At 41.0% G+C, this 20,655-nt stretch overlaps 1 protein-coding gene across 1 annotated transcript in view; it reads right to left on the bottom strand.

Moving 5' to 3' along the window:
* Nucleotides 1–7,673: 7,673 nt before the first annotated feature.
* Foxo1 (forkhead box O1) overlaps nt 7,674–20,655 on the bottom strand; it is an 89,829-nt gene continuing 76,847 nt past the window's right edge. Inside the window, exons 2-3 of the mRNA XM_077795160.1 lie at nt 8,286–9,635; nt 7,674–7,793 (exon numbers count right to left, since the gene is read on the bottom strand). Of these exons, the coding sequence (XP_077651286.1) occupies nt 8,298–9,635 (1,338 nt within the window). The 3' untranslated portion in view covers nt 7,674–7,793; nt 8,286–8,297. The remainder of the gene's footprint in view (nt 7,794–8,285; nt 9,636–20,655) is intronic.

Raw genomic sequence — 20,655 nt, forward strand, 5'->3', positions numbered from 1 at the left:
ATTTACACTACTTTAAACCCTCATTCAAAAAATGTTTTTCTTTTTTTCAGTACTGGGGATTGAACTCAGGGGCACTCCACCACTGAGCCGCATCCTCAGCCCTATTTTGTATTTTATTTAGAGGCAGGGACTCACTGAGTTGCTTAGAGCCTTGCTTTTGCTGAGGTTGGCTTTGAACTCACCACGATCCTCCTGCCTCAGCCTCCTGAACCACTGGGATTATAGGCATGCACCACTGTGCCTGGCCCCGTTCAAATTTTATTCATGAAGGTGAAACTATTGGGCTTCAACATATGTGACAGCAGCACACCACCACAGTATCCTTACCAGAGAGATACAGCAGCTGTGATAATCTTAATAGTTGACCAGGGTAAAATGGAGTACAATCATTAGAAAGTGTTGAATATTTACTACTTTGGTTTTTAAATAAAATTTACTTAATATTGAATTTATCTAACTTGTTAATACAGAGTTATTAAAAAATCAGCTCACAAAATTCCCACAAGTTTAACCATCTGTTCTTGGGAACTGAGCCACTGGGCCCAGGCACCCAACAGTATCCTCCTCAACATGAGTCTTTTCCTCTCCTTTCCTCCTTCCCAATTTTGCAGACGGATAGCCCACAAAAGGCACATGGAGACCTTGAGTCTAACTCTGCCCTGGGGTGAGGTCAAGGTCAAGTAAGGTAAAATGTCTCTGAACATGTTTAGTATAGGTCCATGGTGAAGAACTCTTTTGAGAACAATTATCACAAGTTGGTATTGGGCATGTATCAGGTTCACAATTTAGTACTGGTAGTACTTCTAGAGTTTCTGAGAAAAGCCTAATAACTCTCCTGGAATTTGAGTCTTGCAAGCCACCTACTCCCCTTGCGTAAGAGATGGAGAACAACAAATGGAAATGCAGAAAAACTTGAATGAACCAAGCATCCCCGCCCGAAAAGGCTTCCAGTTCCAGGGACAGGAACCAATGTGCTCTTCTTTCCCCAAGAGCAGGTCTGAGAAGGAAAAGAAGTGCATTTGGGGTGAGAGAGACACTATCTCACCTGCTGCACTGTCCCCAACCTCCACTCCGGTATGACCCTCACCATAGATGGGTATGGGAAAGCCACCGCTAGTCCTGTTCAGCAAGAGGGCTAGCTCTGCAGCTGCAGTAGGGCCCACTGATTTTCATGCAACAGCTCAGCTTAAAGCTCACAGCAGGTGAAGACAGAGAAGCATCCTGCGACAGGCTAAGGACAGGTCAGGGATGGGCTAGGGAGGGGCCCTAGGCTCACACTGCCTTGAAGAGAACAGCAGTTTAGATGGTGGGTGGTGTAAATGAGCAGATGTTCAGGTAAACCTCACCTAAGCCAAAAATGTTTAAGGTGATGGATACATTAATTACCCTGATTTGACCATTACATAATGCTCTGTAACCTTGTATACATTAAACATCACAACGCATCCCATAAATTATGTACAATTATGTGTCAATAAAAGAATGTAAAAATTTTTAAAAAGGAAAGAAGATGAACCAAAAAGCTCTCCTATTTACCCTGCAAGGGAGATGCCGACTATCCAGGAGCCCCACTAAGGAAGCAAATCCCCAAAACCTACTATTACCTAAGCTGACACCAACTCACATGAGCAGTTTTTCTCCCAGGCACAGGAAGCCACTCACAGACATTACCTCACCCTCTAATCCTCACATCAAACCTGTAAGGCAGGTAGCAGAAAGTATCCTCAACTTACCCATCTGTGGGGAAATGACTACTGAAGCATTGGGAAGCTTTCCACTTTCCAAACACCCCATGGGCAGGCATCTCTGGCTTATTCTGGAATCAAGCACAGAAGTGCAAAGGGATCTCTCTTTTATCTCAATTCAAATCTGGTTTAAAATGGCCCACCAGCTGCCTGCTTACCTAACATCATTTCACTTGGGAAGTGATTTTATTAGTTACAATCCCCAAGATGGTCATAGAAACCAAGAATCCAACAAGGCACCTAGCTACCTATCTGCAAACTTTTAATTTTGTGTGAATTCTGAAAGCTGATGTAGGTTCTGAAGCTCATGAAGAATGTAAAGAATGAACAGCAAGCTGTCACAAAGTTGCCTTTCTTTCCCTGAAGAATGAAAATCTCTAGCTTCCAGTGCAAGCAAGACTTCTACTTTTGGGACTTGTGAACATGTAAAGGTACTAATGGTCAGTAAGTTTCTTCAGCCTGAAGGTTCATGGGGAATATCAAGCTAAGAAAAATTGGCTTAAGTCCAGGGAATCTCTTTTTTGCCCTCTCTCCTCTAATAGGTGGGTGCCTTCCCAGAATGGAGCTTCCTCCTCTCACAACCATACTGCCAAAACCAGACATCTGCACAGAAGGTGTCCTCTTCCCAGCTGGCTTCAGAAAGGGAGAGTTCTTACCTTCTAGATGCCTGAGACTCTGTAGCTTCCTCTAGCCTATGGATCCTCAGGCCTTCATCTCTCACCTCGGTGGGCTCCATTTCATATCTGGTTTTCAGATGTACTGCCCACTACCACCCAGGACCACCTGCCTCCCTTCCTCCTTCATCCCAGGATACACCTACCTTCTTTTGTATCCCATCCCAGTCTCACACATTTTCCTGTTACTTAACCCAGTAAGTCCTAAATCCTCAATTTCTATGAATAGTTCAATTAGACCAACACAGGTGACTGAAAATAGGTTGGAAATAATAATATAGAGTTCATTGTATAATTTTTATCATAAATATTACTAATGAATTAACATTAATAGATATGCTCAGTAATTATTCACTTGTTATTTTCTTCAGAAGAACTCTAAAACCACAAATATTTTTCAAAGTTGCCACAAGTGGTATATTTGTTGCTCAATTTAAATTCCTATAGGTGTTCCATAAATGGGACGATGGGACATAATGCATTAAACTTGAAAACACCCGATTCCATATATATACATTATTGCTAGAGCAACTTTTACATCAAATAATGAAACAATCATAATAAGGAAACCTACCATGAATACACCCTCATTTTAGAGGCCACAGCCCAACTGTAGGCTCACATGCCCTAATAAGCACTTTCAAATGATATGAGGTTCAATGTATATATGACAGTGTCTACTTCAGAGACTGCCACTTAGTACAGTGCTTGGTTCAGCCCTCCACCTACCTAATGTGACCACACCAACCACTGTAAGGTGGAATAGCTTAATTATCATTATAGTCCACCTCAAACACAGAGAAACAGCCAAGGCAAAGTCCTCAGCGTGGCTGGTTCACAGGTCAAGAAGCAATCCTAGGTACACATCCTGATCTACTACCATCACTTGTTGTAGCAGGGACCTAGATATTGTCAAAGGAAGGAAGTCTTAAAGAGCTAAGCAACAAGCTCCTCCCAAGGTAGCACTCAAGAAGGTTTTCCTGCTTGTGTTCTTGACAAAGTAATGTAAAATGTGGGCACTGTTCTCAAGAAATGCATCAGATGCATGGTTTTGTGTGAATGCACAGGTTGTGAAAGCTGGAAGTAGGTCTTTCTGCATTTGGACTTGGTCAGCAGTTTTCACACTGATCTGTGCATGAGCCTCAGGATCCGGGAACAGATGCTTTTACCTGTTCTATATAGCAGGCTTCTGATCCATGTTCCACTTCAGGAGGAGGGGGAAATATAACCCTGCAAGATCACCGACCTACTGGTCTCAAGAGATAAATATTAGAAAGAATTATTTCCTTGTTATTCTAATTCATTCACCCACCTGCCCACTAGTATTCAAAGCAAGCAGAGACCTGGGCTTAAGCCTTGTTTTAAAATGCTGGGGATGTGGCTCAAGCAGTAGCGCGCTCACCTGGCATACGTGCGGCCCAGGTTCGATCCTCAGCACCACATACAAACAAAGATGTTGTGTCCGCCGAGAACTAAAAAATAAATATTAAAAATCTCTCTCTCTCTCTCTAAAAAAAAATAAAATGCATTTGAACCATGTTACTAGAATCCTAGTTCATTCCTCAGGCAGATTCTGAGCAAACATGGAAACTTCTGACCTATAATCACTGAAAGGACTCATCATCCTCCTCTAACCAGGTGTGTAGTGGTGACAGTAGCACATCTGGACCTGGAAGGCCATCATCTCCTCCATACTACTGGTGTCTGCCTGCCCGTGGCCTCCTGTTCAGGACCCTCCTGACTTGCCTTCACAGTGCTTTCACCTCCAGCACGGTCTGTTCTAACATGAGATTTCACTGGAATTTACTTCGGAATTACTGGAGCAGAAGTAGTTTTAGATATTCCAACGATTAAGTTCTCAGGGACTGCTTGTTGGCAGAGACTGTACTTGTTCCATCTCCGGGGGCAAGGCTTGGTTCTAGAGGGATTGTTCCCCTTTCCTCCAAAGGAAATACCGATTTGAATAAACATGTGTTTAAAAGGTTTAACTCAAGTACTTGATAGCTAAACAAACAAAAATTTCTAATGAAGAGCTTATTCTGAACAATTAAGTAAAGAAAGACACCAAACCATTTAAAGATAATTTATGTACATTTATGGCTTTATACAATTATAGCAAAGATTGTTCTTGTGTCTGTAAGTACATCAGCATCATCAGGCACTTCTCAGAGGGTATCAGAACAGGGACATGGAATCTGCACTGTTACTAAACTCATGTGGAAATGCGGGAGGGCGTGACTATCCTGACGGGACTTACATGGCCACCCTGGCCACAGTGCCAGGCTGGGCCCCACCTTAAGAAGGGGCCAATTTTAATGCCAAGCTATTTGTTTGCATAAACCACACTGTACTTTTAACTGAATGATTACTCCCAAACTAAAACCTCTAGAGAAACTTCTAATTTTAAAATCAGTTATAAATTAGGAACTCTTAAGAACTAGAAGAATTTCAAGTTTGGGGTGGGAGCCTGAGGGAATATTGGTAACATATACTGAGCAGCTGAACAAGTCCAAATTGTATACCTTTGGAGAACTATTTCCATTTTAAGTATCCTTATCCTTTTCTTGGCATGTTCCACTGATTTACTGCTAACTGAGATACAATTTGCTAATTAACCTAGACTTTGTCAGTTTGTCAAAGCAGAACTTTCCAAGTAATGCATCTATTACCTAAATATAGTCCATACATCTATATTACGGAAACAATACATCTTTATATTTAAAATATCTGAATAGCTCTATAATACAATATGCTTTTAATAACAGTACAAACCAGAGGAAATAAATCAAACAAGGCTGCATAGGTGATATCATTTGCACATTTCACAAAGCAATCATGTACAATAATATACTAATTATTCCAGAAAGTCAGTATTCCTAAAGAAAAAGAACTCCCGGAGGCCACATGATGTTTACTTTCCAAATAGACAAGATGCTTTTCCCTAGACTTTTGGTACACAGAGAGGTGTGCAGGATTTATATTTGGGCTTTAACACCAAGAAAAATGGGGCATAGGTTGTAGAGTGAGCAGGACAAACTCAGGAGGAAAGTCATTCTACCAAGTAGTAAGAGTTTACAGTGATTTCAGCTGTAGATGCCTCTGCAATGAATGAACACGAACGCCGAGGCTCCCTCTGTAATGGTGAAGCGATGGTATGTGAGGGAAGGAAAATGAGAAGACACAGGAACAGAAATGAGCACCCGAGTTCTTCGACACCAACAAGTTCTATTATGTATGCAGGAGGCTCTGCTTGGGGAAACTAAGCTTTCTAAAACAAGCCATGTTTTGGAGTGCCCGAACAGAAAATGGTCAGAGGGGTGGCTGGTTAGAGTGTTTGGAACAGTAAAAATCACAGTGGGAAGCTTACAACAGAGCCGGCCTACTGCTGGAAATCGATCATGAACACATGTGTTCTTGTTAAATGTGCAGGAAAAATGAAGCCAATGAAGATGCAATTAACATACTAGGAAAAAAGCAAGGGTGGTTTAGGCTGTGTGCACAGAAACCAGAGCCTTCTCAAGAAAGCAAAAGGAAAACTGTGTGCACCTGTCCCTTTCTGGGATGATTTCAGACTTTCCACATGATTTGAAACAGACTGAATGTGAGGTGAAGCCAATTAACCTAGTCTATCAGACTCAGGTAACTGGAAAGTATTAAAATGTAATGCTCACAGTTATAGTTTAGGTTGCTAAAGGCTGAAGAAATTTTCAAATTCTTTACTTAAACTAAAGCTTTTAAAATAAATTCAAATATACAGCTTACAGATGGTTTTCCAATTAATTGCCCCAATTTTTAAACAAGTTCTATTCCATCTGGTTGTCATTTGTACTTATGAACATAAAGCATTCTAAAAAAATCACTTAAGTCCCACTTTTAAAACTTCTTCCCTTCAACTTTGCAGGACAGAAGGGAAAGGGACAGAGCGAAGACTGACATGATTCCTCAAGACAGAGCTACAAAATCAACCATCAGGACCGAAATCAGAGCAGTTGTAATGAACACTTTTACTGAAGCACAACTCAAAAAGGTTAAGCTAAAAGAAACCCCAAATTTGACAAAAGATCATTATTTTAGATGCAGGTGCCCCTTCTGATTTCCAAACATTATGAGGCCTCCCCGGAGTAACTGCAACGATGCCACACACAGGCATCTATCAGAAGACTGGACACTATGCGGCACACATAGTTCACAGGGCAAGATAAGGTGAAATTTCTTAAAAATACATACATAAAAACATATTAAGTTCTTCTAAATACGAAACACAAAGTAAGTGTCCATAACTATACATCACTTTCCTGCCCAAACAGGGCCAGAAACGTTGAGTATGCAGGTACTAATTACAATGATTTAAGATTAGTCAGAAACATCACCAAGTAGCATCCCAAGTGAAACCAGTTAAGCACGTATAAAATTAGTACTAATCCAGTTAGAAATACAAAATGAAAATCATGAGTGCTGCCCCAAATACCTGTGATTCCACAAATTTACAAGCAGACAATGTAACAAAGTAGACTCTAGTTTTAAGAAAACATTACAGTTCAATATCTATTCCAAAAATGATCTCAAGTTGCAACAATAACATCAAAAATCATTTATCTGGAAATTAGAACCATTTTAAGTGTTTGTACAAATTTGCAAATAACAAAATAAACAACAACAACAAAAATAGAAAAGACCTGTACAAGGCTGGCATTTAATCTCTTTTCCCCCCAAAGTTTGATAAGTCCATTAATTCAGCAGATTGATAACAGGCTACTTGGTTCTCATGTGAATCCTGTGGCATGTGAACAGGTCCAATGCTGTTCAATGGAGGTGCAGAATGAAGATCTTAGTTCTTTGTGATCACTTCAGCAGAACACAGGTGGTACAAACAAAAGTTAAACTTATCAAGACATGAGACCATCACAGTATTACAAAAAGAGTATAAACTTTCCTTGGACCAAATGGATATTCCAAAAAACAAAAACAAAACAACAACAAACCAAAAACACACAGATACAATTCTGTATCTACTGCTTATATACAAAACTTGAAAGCACACCAGGATCTGAAAGTCTTTTCTGCAATTATATGGTGTAGTGAGTTTGGCACTTCATTGTAATGAAATTTCCAATGGCACAGTCCTTATCTACAGCAGCACATAACCTGCAAACACTGGGCAAACATCCTGTACAGGAAAAGTGTCTTTGCTGCCAAGTCTGACGAAAGGAAAAAAGGTTTTGTTTTTTTTTTATTTTTATTTTATGTGTGTGTGTGTGTGTGTGTGTGTGTGTGTGTTAAATCAAGAAAACTAAAAGAGGGGTGAAGGACATCTTTGGACTGCTTCTCTCAGTTCCTGCTGTCAGACAATCTGAAGTACGTTCCTAAGTGTAGCCTAGGGGGAAAAACACAAACATACACACATATACACACACAGTGAAAATACAGCCAAATTAAAATCAATTCAACTTCACAAACTAGAGTGATACACACATACTTGGGGTGGGGTTTAGGGGAAGCTAGTGCTTTCTCAAACTGCTCTAAAAAATCATTCATTGGGAAAAAAGTTCCACTTTAAAAAAACCCTTCAGCATTTGATTTGTATCAAATGTACTCATTTGTTGAAGAGCTACTAAAAGAAGCCGTCTAACTGTCAAAAAATCTTTAAAGCAGTTAAAAAGATGCTTTCTTGTATTTTTAAGCTCAAAAGGCAAATGGATAAGCTGCAAAAAAGGGGGGTGGGGAATGGATAAAAGATGTCTTGCTGCAAGGGACAGTCAGTTGATATCAAGAAAGTCCTAACCATGGAGATACGTGGCAAATTACCGTGTTCCTCTCTTTTAAGTTCTACTCTTCAAGAGGCCTTTTGATATTGGGGTGAACTTACCTGCTCACTAACTCAGCCTGACACCCAGCTGTGTGTCGTCGTCTTGACACCGTGCGGGAAGCTTTGGTTGGGCAACACATTGTCAAAGTTAAAATCCAAGGTATCTCCATCCATGAGGTCGTTCCGAATTATGGATTCCATGTCACAGTCCAAGCGCTCAATAAACATGCCGTCCAAGTCACTGGGGAGCTTCTCCTGGTGGAGAACGCCCATCCTGCCATAGCCATTGCAGCTGCTCACTGAGGAGTAGCCACCCAGGGCACTCATCTGCATGTGGTGGGGCAGAGGCACTTGTAAAGGTGTCTTCACTGGGGTCAGGCGGTTCATACCTGATGTGTGAGGCATGGTGTTCACCGTGTGGGGCAGGGCACGCCCATTAACTGCAGATGTTTGCTGGGCATGTCCAGGGTGGGTATGGGAGCTGGGATTCATCATTTTATTATGAGATGCCTGGTTGCCATAGGCTGGCATGACTGAATTAGGACCCAACATCACATTCTGACCCAGAACCCGGCTGTTGGGTTGGGCCACCCCAGGATCAACTGATGACATAATGTCATTATGGGGAGGAGAATCAGAAGTAAGTAACTCCTTCAAGAGTCCCTGTGCACAGTTAAACTGATTCAATCCTCCATAGCTTGATTTGTTGTCCTGCAGTGTTTGCATAGGCATCTGGGACAAAGGGCTCATGCTGGACTGGCCATATGTATATTTTTGGTAGTTTGGACTGGGTGAGTTCAGACTGGTGCTTGGTGGTGCAAACGAGTAGCATGGTGTCTGCTGCATCATGTTGCCAGGTGATGACTGGGTTGAAACAGTTAATGATGTTGGGGATGACAGAAGGTTGAGATTATCCAAAAGGTTTTCCATGTTTTCAGGATTGCTTATCTCAGACAGACTGGGCAGAGTAGAAGCCATCTTTGAGGCAGATGGTGGGTACACCAGAGAATGCACATCCCCATCTCCCAGATCATCTTGTTCCGTCATAATGGGAGAAAGTCTCCCACTAATAGTACTAGCATTTGAGCTAGTTCGAGGGCGAAAGGTACTCCAGTTATCGAAGTCATCGTTGCTGTGGGAGCCAGGGCTCGCAGGCCACTTGGAAAACTGAGATCCAGGGCTGTCGCCAGCACCCTCCTGGCCAGACTGAAGGGATGCTTTTTTCTTGGCAGCTCGGCCTCGGCTCTTAGCAAATTTACTGTTGTTGTCCATGGATGCAGCTCTTCTCCTGGGGGATTTTCCACTCTTGCCTCCCTCTGGATTGAGCATCCACCAAGAACTTTTTCCAGTTCCTTCATTCTGCACACGTATGAACTTGCTGTGTAGAGACAGATTATGACGAATTGAATTCTGTAAAGCAAACACATAATGTCAGAAGTATAATACTTCTCCACTTGGAAAGTTAACTATTCAACATGTCTTATATGGAAGACAGGTAAAATTTTAGAAGAATTTATGGTACAGATTGAATCTGAACAGTCATAATAGTTCTAGACCCAATACAAAAGATCTCAAGCTGGTGTAGGAAAAATAGAACCTATATCTTTAAATTAAATAAGCATGAGTAAAAACACCTTTTTATATGGCTACATCTTATGGGGAAATTACAGGAACTGGTTTTAAAAACCACTAAAGTTGGGCAGGGGTTGTGGCTCAGTGGTAGGCACTTGCCTAGCACATGTGAGGCACTGAGTTCCATCCTCAGCACTACATAAAATAGATAAATAAAGGTATTATGTCATCTACAAATAAAAAAAATTTTAAAAAACACTAAAGTTTTGCACACTGTAATGCTACGCAAACAGTAGTGAATATCAAAGTACCATCACGACCCCTTTCCATTCCACTTTTCCTCAAATTGCTAGTTCTCTTAAAATGGAACAGGCCATTTATACCAAGTGAGAAGTTCTATTTCTATTATTGTGGGAGTGGGGAGATGAAACTAGATATATTCTCAGTTAAAACCTAGAAGCCTTAAAACTTTATACCTTGGAATTCCATTAGCCTCTCAAGTTGATAACAGGAAACAGTCAGTCTTTTTGTATTTGAGAGAGTTAACTGACCAATAAAGGAAAAATTTCCATTCAAGTAGTACCCCTCTACCCTAATAACCAACTAACTCTATGACCTTGCATTAGGAGCTATATTCTGTCCAAAAAGGTAACTGGAGAGGATAAACAGGAGTGGAGGAACACAATTCTAAATTGTGTGTCTCCACTCTTTTTCTGAGGGATATGGGAAGAGCTTAGAGGGAGCTTAGAGGTATATTGTACAGACAAACCCACAACTGCAAATATATGAGGAAAGAGGACCACAGTCTCTTAGGCTTCAGCTGTAGACAAGGAAGCCCCAATATAATTCTCCTACTCAACACGTGGCCAGACTCCTGACATTTGGGAGAGCCTATGGGAAACAAATAGAGCTTATCTGACAGTTTCTGCCCCAGCACAGTTTGGGGCACAGTCACTGTCTGTTCAAGCAGCAGCCTCAGGAGCCTGATCTCTAGTGCAGGAGCAGGACACTGAATATATTAGACCCCTGAGTTCCTTGGCCTCCTCTGCCAAATGGGTGCAAGGTTCAGCTGACTGAGAACTCTCCCTCCCTGCAGTCCCTCTCTGGAGCCACAAAAAGGCTCTGTCCGGATTTGTGGTCACCCAGGGAAGTAGGTACACTACCCATATCCTCTTGCTATTGACCAGGGGCAAGGATGCCCCCAAGTACCCACCACTGCACCAGAGCAGATCCTCTGCACAGCAGGACAGTGCCAGGTTCACACACAACCCTGAGTTCTCTTTGTCTTTCTCACTGAAGGAGGTGGAAAACAGAAAGAGGGGTAGAAAACCTTGCTTTCTAAAAGAAGACACAAAAATCAGAAGGAAGCCCAACAGTCAGAGCTGAAAAAAACACATTTCAAAATGCTTTCGGTGCTAAATTCTGTCCAAGAATTGCAGCACAGCAGCTATGTGACAAGCTCTTCTGCCAGGGTGCCCAGGTCACAGGTCAAATACAGCTGAACAAAAGCTTTCCTGGCTTGGATGCTAGGCAGGTGCATGGGCACACAGCAGTGACAGTCTCTTGTTTCCAAGACTTTGTCTTCCCGCCTATGATTTATCTCCAACTCAAGACACGCCACAAGGAGGACACAGAGGCCATAAATGATTCCCCGAAGAGGCTGAAGACTACATTTCTCTGTGTTCAATTTCATTCCCATAGATCCCCAAAATGTCACAGAAAGGCCTCTCCTCCCTCCCTCCCTCCCTCTCCCCCCCCCCCACTTCAGACTTATCTGCTATGCCCACAAAACTCTGGCAACCCAAGTTCTCAACTCTTTCTTAAAAGCAGCAGCCTGCTTGGAGGAGCACTGGAATGCAGCCAAGCGCTATGACCCTGCACCCTGCAACGCTGTCTACACACTGGAAGTCTGGGCATTTGCACAACATTCCATCATGACAGTTTTGTTCTCTGAACACAATAGACACACAGATAAGCTCAGATGAAACCTCTGGAAGAAAGGAAGCTTGACTCCTGTCCCTGTCACATTTAGTTAATGATAAAGGAGGAGAAAGATCTTCCCAGATAGCAGCTTCCTGGTTGTCTACACTGACCTGGGGAGAGTGGAGTGCAGCTTTACAATACCCAAGATGCAAGTGCAATTGAGGGCACTTTAACAAATACCACAGGAGACATCACAATGAAATCAAAAAAGTTCAAGAAGGTTCACTAATGCAGGTGGGACATATACTAATTCAGTACTCAGGGTTTTTTTTTTTTTTTTTAGGCCATAGCAATCCCTTACTTATCAAAACATCATACTGCATATTTTTCTAAGAGGACATTTCAGGTCACTCTTTGAGTAAGAGAGCTGTCTACTAACTCTGCCAACAATTAAAAAAAAAAAATTTTTTCCGAACAGGAAAAGGTTCGCTGTGCAGGGCTTGCTACATAAATTCCTGTTTTTCACACAGCCAGCAGGACATTAAAGAAGCTATGATTTCTATGGGGCGGGGTTTGGAAAGATGAATCTTGTAAAAATATGTGCTGCTATTACTGATGTTGTGTCTGTTCTTCTGTGTTGGACAAGAGTGTTATTCACACATGGGACTGTGGCAGAACCATCTGAGACTGCTGGACTCTGAGACACTTTGCTTTTGAACTCCCAACAATTCTTACCTGAAGAAAAAGGCAATGGGTGAGGACCAAGACTCATGTACTACAATCACACAAATCCTGTGTTTCTGCATGATGCTATCAGAGAAAGAGCCAATACTCAATAAACGTGTGCTGCTGACTGACATCCCCAAAACATTAGAGAGGCATGATGTCTTACATACACGCCTCTTATGTATCATTCATGTAGCAATTAGTGCCAAACCACATTGGAACCTATACCGTTCTAGGAGTAGAGAAGGACACAAGAAGGATCAGACAGAGTCTGCCCTCTGTAAGTTTTATGACCTAAGAAGAGATCAAATGACACACATAGGACTGTCCAGGATCATTGACCTTTTTTACTCCAAAGCTGTTACCCCCACACACAGCCCAAATACCCTTTTCTTCTGAAAGCATTTCTTGATAATCCATACATCCAGCAGCTCTGTAACACGGGACACCTTGCTTAGCCAGTTTATGCCTCTGCTATGAGTGGCCCAGGGCATCTGGCTCCCCATGCACTGTGAACTGTTCATGTGAACACAGGAGCCTTGTCTGTCTTCCTGCGCCCGATCTCCTCACAGCACCATCACCAAGTAGGCACTCAAGCATCTGCTGGACAGACTCATAGCTCCTACATTGACAAGGCTTTGAGAAGATTTAATAAAATAATACGTGTAAAATGTTTGCCTCAATCAAAATCAGTGATGTTATTGTTATCACTACCAGGATAATGGTATCTACAGAATAATCTGTTTTGCAGACTTATCTATATTATAAATGTTGGTCTCATTTCCTTATAATCATACCTTCCACTTTTCCCACTAACATGAGGCTTTTATGTTCTTTACTTGAAAGACTGGCTGGTCTGGGAGAAAAGCTATGGTATTTTCTTTACCCACCAGGTACTGTCTCCGTATTTGCTGACCAATGGCACCAGAATCCTCAAGTATCCTTAAGGCACTGCTACTGTGCCTCACATGCTTGCTGGTACTCTGGACACGGGCAGCATGCGTGAAAAAGTAGCAGCAGGTATCATAGCAGGCTTTTCATGGTCTCTGTCAGAGACTCCATGGAGGTCGTTCTGAGTAAACACCACTGTGCTGTCCTACCACCCAGCCAAAGGAGCTAGGCACTGAGGGGGACCTCCAGAGACTCCCTGAGAACACAGGACAAAATCATTTTATACATGTCCTGCCCAAGGTGCTCTTAACCCTAACCTAAAGCCAGCCATTGAAGTTCAGGAGGCAATCTTTACAAATTTTATTTACTTTGATTCATTGGTATTTATTAATTTATGCAGTACTAGGTATTGAACTCAGTCAGAACTTGCCCATGCCAGCAGATGCTCTACCACTGAGCTACATCCCCCTGCACCTAGTTTAAAATTTTTAACTCATTCTTCTAAAATTCATATTCAAGAATGTGTTATATTAATGTATAAAATATATTTGAATTATATAAATAAATCTTGTGTCAAGGGTATATGTGCTTTTTAAAAAAAAACCATTTAGAGACCGCTAGTGTATTATAATAGACTTCTAGGAGCCTGACACTCCAACTAAGACCAAGAGAGCAGAACCAGCCTTGAGTGGAGTCTAGAATTTCTCTGCACCTTCTATCATCCCCACCCCACCTCCAAGGCCTGGTTTTGAAGGGCGTGGTCTTGCCTTCTATTTGTGGCTCTTTGCTCCTGCCATTGAGAGCTGAACTGGGCCTGATCTTCCGGGACACTTCTCTTCACCCTGGGCTTCTCTGATCCCAGGTTCCCTGAGTCTTGCCCTTTCACCAAAGCTACCAGCTCAGATGCCTATATGGAGACTACCACCTGCCAGCCAGGGTATTATGACTGGTGCTCTATTCCACGTTTCTCCTTGGCAATTTTAAGAATATTCTGGTTTCTATTTTCAATCAAAAATATGACAAAACCATCAACTTAAGCAGAACACATCATGTTCATTACAGTCTGGCTTTCAAGCTTATGTAGCATAACATATGTTCTACTTTATAATTTACTGCTGTCAATTGATCTCATCCTTGGAACAACCCTATGAAGCAAGTATTATTGACCCCACTTTAGTAATGGGGAAACTGAGGCATGAAAAGTTTATTTTTCCAGTTAAGACCTCAAAACAAGTTTGTGTAACTGTACCTGTAACACTGCTGCTGGTTGACAAAATCACCTCTTGGGATTTGCCATCATTATGAAGAATCAAAGGAACCCACTTCAGACTGACGTTACACGTGTGCCCCTTGAGGGAGCAGAAATAATTCTGTTTATTAGTTTACAAAACTCATTTTCTGCCTTAATGAGTGATAAATTTATGCAACATGCTTTGCTTTTATTCCAATGGGTTACCCTTTATGGCAGGAAGCCATAGCAGTTCAAGTGTGAATTTCAGACAGACACATCATCCTAGGAAAGACTATGTAAAGAGGCTTTGGGGACTCCCAGGAAATGGCAAAAATCCCCAGAGACACCCCCCTCCACCTCCCGCCTCAGCTGCCTGGAACTGCCACCAGCTCTGAGCAATGGTGTTGGTGACAGCCATCGGATCCAACATAAAGAATGTCATATTAAGAGATCATAACTTATAACTAAATGGACTTGTTCTAGAAATTTTAAAAATTCCTTCAAAATATCAGATAAGCTAAATTTTCCCAAAACATCTTATCTAATTCTGTGAACTTTCTCAATGCGTGCAATTGTTGTGCAGACACTCCCAGCATGGCCTTTATTCCTTCCTCCTGTTTCCTCTCTTTTACACCATCTCTTCCTACACTTCCACAAGTCAAAATAAACTAAAGAGAAAGTAGGAAAATCTCTATTCAACACAGAGTTCCCATTAGAGTTGCTAGTAAAACAACAACTTTTAAAAATAAAACAAACACAAGGAAAACATGTGACCTTTAGTCAATTTTTTTTTTTTCCGTGTATGAGGGGGTGTTTTAACTGGGGACTGAACTCAGGGGCACTCAGCTACTAAGCTATATTCCCAGCCCTATTTTGTATTTTATTTAGAGACAGGGTCTGAGGTGCTTTGCTTTTGTTGAGGCTGGCTTTGAACTTGAGATCCTCCTGCCTCAGCCTCCTGAGACACTAGGATTGCAGGCATATATCGCCATACCTGGCTAGTCAATTACAAGTAATGTCAATAGACACCTTATGAATAGCATGTAATCCGACATTAAAAAAGGTACTGTAACAAAGGTCTGCTACAGATAGATAATCTACACATTTACACACCTGCAGATAGCTAATTTACACTTACACCTGATGTTCTTTCATTAAGGTGATTTCACCTACCAGAACACCTTCCTTTACACATGAACATCCTGAAGAACACCCATTTACACTGAGGTCTTAGAGTTTTTTCTGTGATCCCAGAACTATGGACAGAGACTCATGGCCTCATAAAACCGAAAACACTCTGGTCGTCTAATACTTGTGGGGTTTGTTTGTTTGTTAGGGAAAATGGTGTTCTGGAATATTAAAATGCATATGGAAAACTCATGGGTGTTTATTTACAAAGAGTAGAACCACATGTGGCTTTAGTCCTAGAAGAAATTTAAAGTAAGTATCAAGAACATATCATGAATGACCTTCTCCCCAGCCAATCTAATCCTTAGCTACAGTTTGTCAAACCACTACAGAAATACATTTAGCTCTAAAACCTTTATCTGACTCATCATGGGAGATAATGCTCTCATGCAAGACAATACCAAAAAGACACAGGTTAGAACTTGGGTGTTGAGAGAAGTCTTATGCATCTGGGAGATGCCTAGTACAGCACAACCTAAGATGTCATCTCTAGAGTCAGCCCTGGCTGGACCACTCTGGGCAATTATGCTTGTAAAACAGCCATTAGTATCACAGAGGACTGTGAGGGACTAAATGGCCAGCATGCATATACCGGGCACATAACCTGATGCAAAGTTAAGGCAATAAACACTGGCTATTTTGTTATAGGAAGTAAAGGAATATATAAACAGGAATTTTTAAGCCATCATGAATGGTTCCAACTTGATTAAGTCATTCATCACAAACTTCCTGTTTAACAGGCTTCCTCAGGCTCATTACCATGTCCTCACAACTGAGCTGCAATCCTTCACTTACAGAAAATTCTTTCTGTAGGAAGATTGTAGATTTAAAAGTTTGAATTTTTAGTGTATTCTGTCAGCTTTTTTGGTGACCTATTTGGAACAAAGTGTGTCCATGCAGTTGTTCAAGGAGAGGGAGACAGACTAGTTGACTGATGAGAGATCATATCCAGGATGGCAACTATCAGAATGATGCTCTTTCTCAAACACCACTCACTCCTGACCATTTTCTTTATGAAGAACAAACCCTAAAAGAGCCTCCAAGACTGAAGGAGAGGCAGGGAGTTCCAGGACATACAACATATTGCAGGGCATGTTTGGTAAAGAGGCAAGTTACAAGTGATGGATCCATGGTATTAAGAAACCAAGAAGGAAGGTGGTGGCACCACTGTCCTAAAGGAGGATGTTCTCAATGGAGAAAACAGAGGATGATCTATGGTTTGCCAGCTAATATCCTTTTTATCAGCCAACATCCTATTTCAGAATAACACTTCAGCCTATAACTTCATACATTTAGAATTGAAGGGAAAAAACCTTATAAGATAGAACAGAAAGTGCATTTAATGGTATTAAACTATACCAAGCTTTTGCTTCTCAGAAGGCAATAATTTTAAAAAAGTACAAAGCTTCCTTTTACCATGAATCTTAACTGTGTCCCATAAGAAAGCCCTGTATCAAATGAAGCTACTACAGTTTCATGGAAGGTAGGACAAAAATTTTAATTTTCAGAATGAGAACATGGGAATCTCATACCATTCAGTGCTGTGTGCTCTATGCACTATCAGAAACAAAGTCTCCGAAAAGACAAAACAACCAACAAGCATCTAGGGGAAGATCACCAAATCACCAGGCATTCATCTTAATCACTGTCCTTCTATAACCTCTGCCTCTGCTTAAGCTGAGCCTGGAAAACATGACACTTCATAGGCTTGGGCCTAATACTGCCACACAAGCCAACAAGGCCAAATTTCCAATGAGTGTCATCAACCCTCGCTAAATAAGGTTCCAGTGGTGAATATCCAGAGATTAAATTTCACTTAGCTAAATTTCTTTTAAATGCCTTGGTCTTGGGGTGGGGTTGTGGCTCAGTGGTAGAGCACTTGCCTCTCATGTGTAAGGCACTGGGTTGGGTCCTCGGCACCACACAAAAATAAATAAATAATAAATAAAGATATTGTGTCCATCTACAATTAAAAAATATTTTTAAAAAATGCCTTGGTCTTTTTTTTAAAAAAGGGGGTCCATAGGCTCCCAAGGATTTCAAAGTGGAGCTTGTTTCTCCAGGGATTAATTCCGTTTCCATGCAGCATGCAGAGATGCTTGGTGACCCTTTAACTCTCTCACCACCTCCTCCCCAGGGAAGCACAGAGAACAGGTAACTGTCAAGGCCACGTGGGCATCCATAACTCTTCTACCAGTTCATCTCATAATCCAAAAGAGCCATCCTTTCAGAAACTTCAATTTACCTAACTACCTAGAATACACACTCTCTTTCCTTCTTTTGCCAAATGGCTGTCTCACAAACACAGGGCCCCACCACAGGAGAATATTAAGAGGAAACTCATTTGTTGCTAAAGTAATTCTGCTGTTTCCTAATGAAAATCTTTGTCTATTTTATAGGCCATACCATTTTTTTTCCTAATCTGCAATGGTTCTACAAACCCACAGCATTACAATGCAATTAACTATCTTATCTATTTGGCTACCTCAAGAATAAGGCAAAACAAGATAAAATCCAAAAACAAAGAGCACATTAGGAGTTATTCTCTCCCAATGAAGAACTTAAATTAAGCATAAAAGGGAGCAATAGCAGATCAATAGCTGAATCAATTTTAAAGTTTTCTAAAATTTTAAAAATTAAAGTGAATTCTAAAGTATTTAGTCAGAGTTATAGTGATGAGCCCATTAATCCTATTCATGTTAGGTAAATGTATACTCAAGATGTGTGCCCTAAATTGTTTTTTAAAAGCCAAAGAAAACTTGATAGATATATTCAGAAGAACACTGAAACTGAAACTTTGACAAATTAAAAAATCTCTAGAACAACATTTCACTCATAGGAATTAACTAGCTAAAATTGCTTTTTCTTCTGAGTATGTCTATTATCTGGAAAATCTAAGGAACAATTAATTCACTGGATACACAGTCTATTTACTAAGAACTGCTAACTCTAAGTAAATAGAATAAGATAAAGCACAAAGTTTAGGCTTATCTGTTGTTCTGTTTTTTTTTCTATTTTAGAATCCAGAGATGATGATATTAATTACAAAAAGAGCACCAATAATTACAATGTAGGGTTCTCCTGTAAGGTTTGCACAGAATCCATCAGCTTGCCTGTTCTGTTAGTTAGGAAGCCAAATGCAACTATGACTCATGACCATGAAGTATACACTGCTGGGGGTTATCTCCCAAAAATTCTTAAAAGCTTGTCCCAAATCATATAGGTATCAAAATTTGTCGGCTGACCCAATACTAGCAAAACTATTTGGTCCCAGGATTACACTAAGGTAAAATTCCCCCCACTGTGGAGACAGCCCAAGCCAGAGCTGTTCCCAGGTTTCCCACAAGCAACAGGGACCACATCACTAAGTAGAATGCAACTCTACTCTAATAAGACTCAGTAGCTGTCTGTTGTGTAGCAACCCTACTCACTATACCCTCCTTCCAAACAACACTGAACATCCTGAAGAACACCCATTTACACTGAGGTCTTGGAGTGGGACCACCCACACCAACTGCTGCTCTCTCAGCACCACCACAGCCCCAGCCTATTCAAGGACTTCAAAATATCTGCAAACATCTCAGGAGTGCCGCGAACCCTCAAGACCCTCCACAATGTATCTACCCAAAAGTGATGCCTCCCCACAATAGACATAACACCTTAATTCTCTATAAGACCAAGTTTTGCCCAATGTCAGCAACCATGCTTGGCGCTACATTTCCACCTATGGCTGCCACGGTACACATAATCCCAGTCTTAGAAGTCTGAGAAGAACCCAAGTTCTAGTGAGGCCAACTTCAGCAACTTAGCAAACCCTGTGTCAAAATAATAAATAAAAAGGGCTGGAATGTAGCTCATTAGTAAAGTGCCCCTGGGTTCAATCCGTAGTACCAAAAAAAAAAAAAAAATCCACCTCTGTTTGAAAACTAAACTGAACATAAAAGGAGTATGAGTAGTAGCCTCCTGTCTTGCATAGTCACAGAAGTAAGTTTGGTGATGCCCACAAAGGGCTGGCAGCCTACGTCTAGTCTTAGTCAAGACAGGCCAAGGACAGTTTCAAGTTAAGTATGTTCTGTGTCAGCTTTAAATGACCTAGAACATTCCACTATGAATTCTTTGGGCTCTAGAGAGGAAAGTGTGTTAAGCAGGACAAGAAAGGAACCACTGAACCACCCAAGGGCCTACATAGGAGTGAGGGCAGTTCTTTGTACTAAACTCTTTTAACAATGCAGTTTGAACCCCTGCCTTTTTTTGGAAACATGAATAAAACTGTAATAATGAATTCAAAGTATAAGACTATCTTCATAAATCTCCAAAGATAAAAACTCATAGCTGCCTCTAAGTTAGGAATATCATTTTTAGGAAGGTACTGTGCTCTTAACACACTGATTACTCACAATGGGGGATGAAAAAACAAGAAGCATTCTGTACAATTAGTTTTGCCTTAAAAATGCGATAGACAAACTAGCAAAGGAAGAATGAATGATCAATCAAATGAACCATCTTAGGATGATTCAAACCAGTGGAAAATGAGAGTTTCACATACACCAATAATTAGTGATGGTACACCTTAAACTCCTTTCTTTGGAATTTTAGCCCTCCTTCTTTTTCAGTGTTATCATTTTTAACTTCCTCTAAAAGAACTGAATAGCTACCATTATGGATGGACTCTTGCACACACTACAACTAAAAAAAAAATCTTTTCCAAGCTACTACATTCAAGAATGGTACTCTAAGTTATATGTGCATGTGTGACTCATCACTATATATGTTTACTAGGCAACACAAAGCAATGCAGAGTACATTTTTTTTCTTTTCTTGAAATTATACATTTGCCAATATGATTGAGTAGAAAGAGTTTGTATGTATCAGTAAGGTCATTAACTTTGCATGTGAACC

Source organism: Urocitellus parryii, chromosome 2 (assembly GCF_045843805.1).
Source record: "Urocitellus parryii isolate mUroPar1 chromosome 2, mUroPar1.hap1, whole genome shotgun sequence".
NCBI lineage: Eukaryota > Metazoa > Chordata > Mammalia > Rodentia > Sciuridae > Urocitellus > Urocitellus parryii.